Source organism: Melospiza georgiana, chromosome 3 (assembly GCF_028018845.1).
Source record: "Melospiza georgiana isolate bMelGeo1 chromosome 3, bMelGeo1.pri, whole genome shotgun sequence".
Lineage (NCBI taxonomy): Eukaryota > Metazoa > Chordata > Aves > Passeriformes > Passerellidae > Melospiza > Melospiza georgiana.
Genome location: NC_080432.1, coordinates 59,850,069 through 59,860,217, shown reverse-complemented (window position 1 = coordinate 59,860,217; position 10,149 = coordinate 59,850,069). Strand labels below are relative to the sequence as shown.

Here is a 10,149-nt window from a genome sequence, read left to right as displayed (position 1 = left end):
TCAACTGCAGTAATCTGTAGAAAGGATTTACTTTCTGACAAAAATTCACTTATTTTCTTCAGCCAAAACTACAGGGTAAGCCAATCATCCTAGAGAGTGGTGCACACCATTCCAGAGCTAAAGCCAAACTATTGTTAAAACAGAAGACAATTTCAGCTAAGGGTTGGATCTTAATTTTATTTTGCAATGACACAAGTGATCATTAGTACAGGTAGCTGGAGCTGTGCCAATTTATCTGTTTCTCCTTCACACTCCCCGACTTTCTTTTCTCCACATCGAAAACATGTGAGGTCCCATAAAAGCTGTGGTTTCCTTTAGGGAGAGAAGGCAGCCAAGCTCCAGGGGTTTGGTGTGCTTGAATTAACCTGGTCTAATAAGCTGTCTCAATCTACCTGGTTTTTAATTACCTGGCCAGCTAAAAACACCTCTTTTCAATCAAACAGATCTGTTTTGTCAGCTTTGATTTCCCTTTTCTCCCCTTCTCACCTATCAATCTGTTACTAGCTGCTAGCTGTCATCTGTGAAATACCAGAGAAACAAGGTGCAGTTTTGGTTTACTGGCACACTCTGGAAGAAAAGAGCAAGCAGAGACCCAGGCCCAGAACTGAGGGTCTGTCTGACACAGTTTGGTGTGTGTGTGATAAAGGGTCTAGCCAGGTGATGGGAGTGCTCTGCTGGGGACACTTGTGTGGCTAAGAATCTATGAACAGCCATCATGGATCAGACCAGTATCCTTCTCCAAATGTGGCCAGCAACAGAGGAAAACCAGACAGCAATGAGATTTGCCTAGAAATATTTCCCTGGTTCACCATGATTTGCAGCTTGTTGAATTCCCAAGACCAGAGCATATGGTTTTAGTATTTAATAGCCCCTGACATATTTTTCTATGTATTTGCATCAGTTGTTCCACAGCCATGGAACTTAGCACCCTGTGTTCTGTGTCTCCAACATTAGGAGAAGATTTATTCTCCATTTTCTTTAGTAATTAATCTGCAAATTGTCTTTTGGGGAGAGCTAAGAACTCTAGAGGGAGTTCAATCCACACAAACCTACCCCTCCACTCTCAGGACTGACATGTCCCTGTAAACCACAAGGGGCCTCTTCCTACATCCTTAGCAGACATTTACGCAGTCAAGGTGGGCACAAAGTCCCTGAATTTGCTGCTGCAGTATTACAGATGAGGATTTATATGGTTATACAGCATACGCATATCTCTTTAAGATATGCATAGATTTATGAGGAGATACATACAGTGATATACTGTAGATCAAGGCAATATCTGAGTATCTTAAGACTGCAGAGAAATCACTTCTGGGCACGCTATGGGGAAATTTGCACTTGTGCATTCCCACCATTGATATGGCCTCCAGCTCTCAGCAAGCCCTTGTTCAGGAAGCCTACAAGGCTGATGCAAATGTAGAGCCCCCTGTAACTGCTTCTGGCACAGCACATCTGGTCCAGATTTCAATTTGGTAGTCTGGGCTTCTTTTAACAAAAGCATTGGGGAAAGATCCAGGTAAAGAAATCGTTGCACCTGTATATGAATGCAGAATTGTCATTTGCCTTCATAGTGCTGCACAACTAGTAACTTTTTTCTTGGATAACAGCATAATATATTTTTTCATGGATATACAGAAACAGTTCCTGAGCCATTATCTGTCCCATCTGAGGTAGCTATTTATACCAGCTGCAGAGTTGTCTGCTGTTTCATTTTCCCAATACATTTTCAGTATAAATTTCCAATGCAATCTAACCAGACCAGTAATAATAAAATCTTATTTAATTATGGTATCAGCTCACTATAATTTTTCTAAATTATTTTCCTAAATTGTCTAGCTTTCTACGATGAATTCTATTATCTGCTTCCAGGTTTTCATTTCGCTTCAACAGTAATTCACCCTCTCCTAAAAATGCAATGCTGGAATGCACATGAGAGCCTAATATACCCCACAAAAAAGTTTAAATATGCAAAAAAGAAGAATATTTTGCAATCAAAATGTCTTTAGCTAAGTGTTTACAGTTTACTGCCAGTCAGACTCATAATTGTTTCAAACAAGACTGCAATCACTTATGGCAGCGTGCTACAGAAATAGATTAGGAGATATCGTGGCTCAAATAAGGTGTCAATTAAATGTGTCAAGCCACCACAACTGGCAAAAGCAAACAGTTCAGCAAGCTGCAATCACTTCTTAGTGATAAATTAGTGGCAGAGGCAAGACAACAGTCAAGGTCTCTGAGGCCTCACTTTTTGCCCTCATTTCTTGTCCACTTTGCTCTATGCTGCATATGTAAATTTTGGCCCTGACCATGCAGCATTTCTTGTTCTTTTGTGAACAAACAACATTTGGTTAACTTTGAACATCAAACTTTCTTATACTTAATCAGCCAGTTTATTAGAGCATGAAGGAAAATTGGTCATGACTTCAGTTCCTGTACTGCTGGAATTAACAAGCTGGCTGATGCCAGCACTAAACTTGGAAGTGCTAATGGTAATTAAAATCTATTTTCAAATACATCTGACAGTTTTAAGGTGAAGTACTTGTTATTCATGTGAATTTCCACACTATGTGTAAAAAAAGGTGCTACTTTCTTCACAAAGGTGTCAGCTGTGGGAACAACATAATTTGTTATTAATTAATTATTAATTCTCTCTGATACAGCATTTGTTCCCTTTTAGTGAGTATATAGCAATATGTGTTCTCCAGAGTCTCTGAGTAAGGAAAGCTTGAAACTAGAATTTACAAGCATTGCTATTTTAGTTACCCTGTTTTGCACACACACACACCCACCCCTACATATATCTGAGAAAGATATGACAACATAGTGCTAATATTGAAGCTGACATAAATTATCAGTACCTTTATCATCATTTGACAAAAGTCCATGTAGCCAAACCAGTCAATTTTCTCTCAGGTGCATTTTGGTAAAATACTTCATATTAACAAAGTACTCCAACACCTAGCTCAAATGAGACTTTGTTCTTCCAAAAGGTAATCTTAATTATTCAATATATTCACACTATGTGGGGTGGAAGATAAAGGGAGGATAATCCTACTTTGTTTTCCATTTTGTCTTCTAAGCCTGCTTCCTGGCTAATTCAATCTATTGGATCAGTAGGAGAGACATGGGATAGATTAAAAAAATGTTGACTGTCAGATCACGAGGGGATTTGAATTAATGTTCTTTTGCAGAGAGTGGAGGCATATGGGCCACAGAGTGCAGTTCTCCTTGGAAAATTACTGTCAAAAGAGTACCATCTCAATTAACATAGCTGCTGACTTGTGAAGCAGGAATCAGATTTTTCTTGAGTTAACCTTCAAAAAGCAGTTTCAGAGCAACTGCTTACTAATAACCTCTTGCTACACCAACAATATTGCCTCATAATAGCTTATGCAAGTCACACCTGTACAACTCCACAAGTGCTACTGTAGCATATAACATTCTATAGACCCTCTCACGATAATGTGAAGGAAGGAAAGTCATACTCATCCCTGACAATTGCTATCAAGATCCCATTTTCCTCCTGTAAAATGTGAAAGCACTTTTGATCGAATACCCTTCATATAAATAATGGGAATTTCACAGTATGAGCTTACTGCTCAATTTGCTTGCATTTCAGCTGATTTCCAAGGCTAAAGTTGTTTTTGTAGCTAATCAGATACAGACATTTCTTTTCGACATTTCTCCCACAGATGTTCTAGCTGGCTTCCCCACCAATTTCCATGAAAAATATGGAAGATCTCTTATGTGTAATTTCTTTATGTGCAAGCTATGAAATGTTTTATCTGAAGAGATCATTAACATCTGAAAGTTAAGCTCTAAGGATAATGAGAGGCTGCAGCTAAAGCTTTATCTACACATGAAGTAAGACTGCAGCCCAGTAAACCTCTTCTGCAGAAGCCCCAATCCCTCTCAGTATGTACCAAAAAGGGGTCAAGAGGAATTCTCTCAAAGTACTATCAACTTACACCACTAAAAAATTACAAATAAAAAGAGACATTCCAGCTATTAAAAATGCATGCAACAGTTGAATGAGTTTATTGCATCAATTTATTAATGTCTTAAAAGAAATACAATTAAAATAAACCTCAAAACAATGGTACTTGCATCAAAGAAAATTTTATCTTTCTGATACTTTCACTAGTGCAGTGAAAGTGACTAGTGCAGATTTTTATAATGAAGAACATCAGGATACCAGTGGAATGTGCAACTTCAAGTACAGAGTTAGTTGGTTCTTTATTGTGCCTATTACACCTCAAGATCCCTGCAGCATGTGATTTTATTTTCCATATGCATCAAAATTTATGTAATTCATTTTTAGAGACACTAGAGTTTCTGAGTGCTAAATATAAGAAACAGGTAAGGAACCTGTTTTACAGAGGGTAGCTCTGAAAAATATTATTCAAAGATGTATTGACTGGGACTTTTTGTTTCTGTATGTGCAGGTAAATGTTTGGGCTTGTAAGTATTGTGCACATAAATACACTCTTAAGCAAGAAAATTGCTTGAGTGGTTTGGTTTCAGTCTGAGTAAAGGGTTTGTCCTAAATTCAGGGTAATCCTATGATATCGCTAGGACAGGCATTCTGCAGCTATCTTTGGCAAATATATGAGGAATATCGGATATATTTTGAGGTTCCCTGTGTTAGCTATGTATTTCTGCAGCCCTTTAGAAGTAGATTACTCATTCTTCTCAGATAAAAAAAGCAAACCATTTGCTCATAATTTACTCTCTTTTAACATTTACTTTCTCTATACAATATTACAAAAAATGTTGGAGTTTTCCCTTGCTGCTAAGTGTAAAAGCCTCATGGTTTCTGATGAGCTCAGTTTAGCACACCTAATTGCTTTCTTTACTATGACAGGAGTCAATACAATGCAAGTAACACACACGTACAAAAGTTACTTAATAAGGACCAAGTACATTTTGTCACAGATGGTAATTCAGCATTCCCACACTAAACCTGAATGAAATATTTATTATTGTGTTTTTGCTTACCCTGCTTTTTTAATAATTGCATTTATAAACTTTAAAGCAAATCATTGTTAAATGCTGTGCTTTGCCTGAAGTCACCTGAGAATCCAGTCATGAGTCTTTGGACAATAGGCTACAGTGTAAAAATCAAGGCAAAAATGATATTTTCTTGATTGTTTTCCCTCTTTCACCTCTTGTACATTGTGCTAAAGGGCTGGTTTCAGTGCAATGTGAAAAAATTCTGCAGATCAGACACATTTCAATGGGCATTTCAACCTTTCAAAAGCAAAGTAGTCGCCATTACAGTTTTGCAACACATGGTAGGGAAGGAACACTAACATTGAGAAACTTCAGTTCCTAATTATCAGAGGATAAATGGACACAAAGTTATCAAGCAAACTAATCTGAACAGCATCAAATGCAATAAATGTTTCATAGGAAATGAATTTGGTAAATTTTAAGGGCATTATAACTATTCACTATAACTTGTTCAAGAACTTTAACTTATTTGGTACTCCATTAAATTATTTTAACCCTTTTAAAAAAGTGAATAAAATTACTCAATTTCATTTAACTATGGAATTGTTTTTTGAAAGCAATTTGCAGTATCTAAACTCTCAAATACCTTTTTGTTTCCTTCAGTTTATTTCTCTTATCCAGCTTTTTATGAGTCATCTGAATTACGTCTAAATCACAAACACATTTGGGTGATTTGGAAAACAACTGTAAAAAGAGGGACTCATCCTGGATTATTAAAATGACGACTGTAAATGTAGTTTTTTTTAAAAAGCCTTTTTATAGCTTGTTTATGCATGGCTTTCTCAAATCATCACTGCAGGAATGGTACTGACCTGCAACAGAGGAAGGTACCCTTCAGCTCCTGTTGCTGAATTCTGAAAAATGATGCAGAATTGATGAAAAATTTGCCCTCTCAAAATGATGTAGCTATTAACAAGACAAGAATGTAGCTATTAACAAGACAAGAAGGAAATTACTTCTTACCTAAAAAATTACAATTCTGTCACGAATACAGTAACTTAAAATGCTGGGTTTTGAAGGTTTTTGGAGTTAGAAATGCCTTTTGGCTTGCATTTGCTTCCTTTGCTAACAGGAAGGGAAAAAAAAGAGGTGTGGAAATGTCTGCAAAGAGCAGAAGTAGGTCTATGAAAGCAATACAGAACATTGCTGTGGGAGAAGAAAACACACTCTTGCAACAGAAAAATGTTTAACAGATAATGGAAGGTCAGGTAAAAAGAAAAATGAGGCATTGCCTGGACATCAGGATGGGGTGAGCAGAAGTATTGCACAGCAGAGCCTCTTCAGTCTTCTGCAGAAGCTGGGTATATCCAACTCTGCCCTGGAGAATAAAGCCACATGGGATGATTTTGCTTCATACGCTCACAGCACACACACAGTGTCTTGCTGATTAATGTAAAACTGTGTGCAAGTGGCTTCTGCCACCAGTTTTTTGATTGATACACCTCTAGTGGAAGATGTAGACAGGCTGGTGCTATAAAACTTTCTTCATCCCAGACAAAGATGGAAATCAGTGCCACGTCTGTCCCCAAAAACCAAGACAGTCAAAATAATATCCATTGCCTTACCCAATTTCTGGATTTTCAAAGAGGCTGTCAGGATTTTCACAGCTTGAAGGCAAGTGAGAAGGCAGATGGCAGAGAAAAGCTTTCCAGGGAGGGAACAGAAACACCCCCCCCCATACTCTGACCATGGAAATCACAGGGAAATTGTCCTAACACATCAGAATGTCTAAATTGGGCCAGAGTGGTACAAGGACATGATCACACCTCCTGATAACATGTCCATTGGCTCTGGGCTGTGAGGACTCGGGGCTTTCCTCTCTTTCATGTAACCACCTCAGTTACATGAAACTCAGTGAGGCTGAGAAGCAATGGGCAAAATTCACAGATTAAAATACTGTCATTCCATGCTGCAAGACAGCACTACAACCAGGAAAAGAAATCCTGCACATGAAGTAGCTGGAAGCCAGTGCAGCGCTGTGCTGAGGAAGAGGGCTACCTCAGGAGACCACCAGGGATCAGAAGCAGCCTGGCAAATCCACTTGGCCACGCCCTTTCCCAGCGACATCACCAGGAATTCCACCAAGTGGTTGAATTCCTATTTTGCCTTGAGGCCCACTCTATTTTATACAGTAGGGGTTTCACTTTTGCATTGGGTGTAACTAAAAGGTGAGGCAATGTGAAAATTCTTCTATTTGGCATATGCCTATTTAAAGTACATTTTTACTAAAATACCTTGTCAGTTTCTGCCTCTGTCAAAAGCTGTATACATCAGACCTCTTATGGGATGTTCTAGAGAGTATTGATTCCAAAATGGCTCTGCTCTCCTCTCATCATCACCTGGCAGTCAATTCCAAATCTTCCTGTGTCTCCTATGGGAATAAATGTGTTTTGACAAGTTTTAGAGCTTCCTATTTCAAAACTTCCCTTTTCTTCTGGGAACTGCTTAATTTCCTCAAATCCTTTCATTTTTTCATTTCTTTTTAATAGCAGAGAAACAGAACCACTGGGAAACAACATTACCAATTACTGTTTTGGCATAAACTCTAGTGCTTTTGGGACACAGGTGCCATTCTAAGTGTACTTTGACTTGGCATTTGCTATTGTTAACACCCACAATAACCATATATTAACAGAAATGTAAGGCAGTGGCCTGTTTTCTGGAGCCTGGCAGAAAAAACAAATATATAAACTTTACACATCTCTGTGGTCCAAGACAGGTATATGGGAAAAACTTTCTCCATGGCAAGGGGAATAAATCTATTCAAAAATTCAAACAGAACAGAATATGCAAAAATAAGTGAAAGAGTGGAATATCTGAAATCTAAAATAAATTAAAAGTCTCAAGGAGTTAATGACATAATGAGCAGGTAGAGGCCCATAACGGTGCATAGCTAAAATGCTACTGTGGAAACAAAAGAAAAAATGAACCCCACTGTAAATGTTAAGTGATTGCCTTGCCAAACACCCCCCTGACCTACAGGAATGTACAAAACTGTCAAACCCAAATTTTATAACCAAATTCCACCTTTATTATCTCCCGTCTTATTCTAGGTAAAGGCCAAGGTCCTCATCAGAGTAACACTGAGAATGAGAAAAAAAGGTGCCAGGCCTAGTCCATAAGGGAGTACGAGCAGGAACTGAGGGGCCCCAGCACAGGGGTCAAAGGACAGGGCACAGCCCCACTGTCTCTGGAAGCAGCAGGGGAAGACAGTCAGTGCAGATGGGCAGAGCCCATTCACCAGAGCCCCAAACATGTTTCAGAGATGAACTGGTACAGGGTATTTCCAGGGATTCTAATCAGGAGCAGGAGGACGGAGCTGGAGACAGTGCTGGAGAGAAGGTTGCAATGCAGTTTCAGGACCCACACAGGAGACAGGTACCCCTGCTGACACTGCTCAGGGCAGGACTGGGCTGCTCAGGGTAACTGGGGCCTATCAGGGCTCTCACGGCCTGAAACAGTAACATTGACACACAATGTGCTTTAGTACAACTTAACTGCAGTTGTTTTAGTTGAAGTGCTGGTGATATGTGATGCCTTACCAAGGACAGCAGGGCTGTTTATGGATTTTGGGCAGTTTATTACCGTTGCTTCAGTTTTTTTGCAACTTGTGTTTCTTTTTCATAATGTGCAATAATCTGAACAATTATGAGGCAGTTAATTAAAAGGAAAAGCAAGCCTGCCATCCATATAAATAAGTAAGTGTTATATCCTTTGAACTCCAGAAAGAAGGCAGGAGTAAGCCACAGGCCTTGTCCCATGAACCACAGATAGAGAAGCAGCATGGCCCTATGCCAGGACATCTTAATACTAGGCATTACAAGGGGCAAAAGGCAGAGATACCAGACAAAGTACTGGGATGTGCATACTTTGTTAAAAGTCACAAAAATAGCGGTGTGTAGGAAACAACTGAAGGCAAGGTCTCTGTAGAACGCTATGGAAACAACCAGGAGCAAAAGCAGCTGGGGCAGGAAAGCTGCGAGCCCAAGGGCAAAACTCCATTTGCTCTCTGCTGTCAAGTACAACATGTAGAAATACGGAGAGAAGTTATGACGGATATCCCTCCTAGTCAGGTGATAGAGGTAGGCGTGCTCCAAAAACTCCCAGCCATAGAGGTGATAAAATGCCACAGTCAAGGCAGCCAGCACTGATCCGGCAACTGTTCCAAAGAGCAGCAGGTCGCGGTTCAGCATCGTTCCCAAGAGGCGCCAGAGGCGCGCCATGACCGTGCCCTCCGCCGCCCTGTCCCGCAGCGCCCCGCGGCCCGGCGCGGCGCTCAGGCGGAGCGCTATGGGCAGCGCGTAGCTCACGGGATAGATTTTCATGTGCACGGCCAGCCCGTAGCACACGGCGGCCTTGCCCACGCTGCCCGCCTCCACCCAGTAGAGCGTGGCGAGCACCAGCAGCGCCACCAGCGCCTCCGCGTTGCCCCGGCTGGACACGGCCATGGGCAGCGGGTTCAGGAGCCAGGCGGCGGCGCAGCACCCGCAGGCGCGGCCGGCGGGGGTCCCCCGGCGCCGCAGGGCCCGGTAAGCGACGACGGCAGTCGCCAGGTCCCCGGCCACGAAGAGCAGTTTCCCGAAGGCCTCGGTGAGGAGCACGTTGGGCGTCAGCAGCCAGGCCAGGAGCGGCGTGTAGCGGTAGGTGGCCCGCCGGTAGGGCGAGCGCCCCTCGGTCACCAGCCGCGCCGCGTCCGTGAACACCCGGTAGTCGACGTCGGTGTAGCGCACCCGCATGGTGCGGTCCTGGTGCAGCCCGTACAGCACCAGCGCCAGCCTCGCCAGCAGCCCTGCGAGCAGGGCCGCGCGCACCCCCGCCATCCGATCCGCGCGGGGCGAGGGGAATGCGGGAGCCGGGAATGCGGGAACGGGAACACGCGGGGATCGGGCGCTCCCGGCGGACGGGGCGCGGGCGGCCGCGCTCGGTGCCGCTTCCGCCGGTGTGCGAGGAGGAGGCGGCCCCGCGCCTGCGCGCTGCGCGCCGGGCCCGGGCGGGGAGAGGGGCCGGGACCGGGCGCGGGGCGCCGCTGGGCCGGGGCGCTGTGGGGAGGGACCCGTGGCGGGCGGCGGGCAGCGGTGTCTCTGCTGCAGGCTGGGAGCCTGGCAGGACATCGGCACCGGGGTCCGGGGAGAGCTG

The 10,149-nt window shown here is 42.8% G+C and overlaps 1 protein-coding gene across 1 annotated transcript; it reads right to left on the bottom strand.

The window, feature by feature from the left end:
• Positions 1 to 6,977: 6,977 nt before the first annotated feature.
• On the bottom strand, positions 6,978 to 9,909 carry PIGM (phosphatidylinositol glycan anchor biosynthesis class M). Its single transcript, XM_058020569.1, has one exon. The coding sequence runs from the start codon at positions 9,831 to 9,833 to the stop codon at positions 8,595 to 8,597; it is 1,239 nt and encodes a 412-aa protein (XP_057876552.1). The 5' UTR covers positions 9,834 to 9,909; the 3' UTR covers positions 6,978 to 8,594.
• Positions 9,910 to 10,149: the final 240 nt, after the last annotated feature.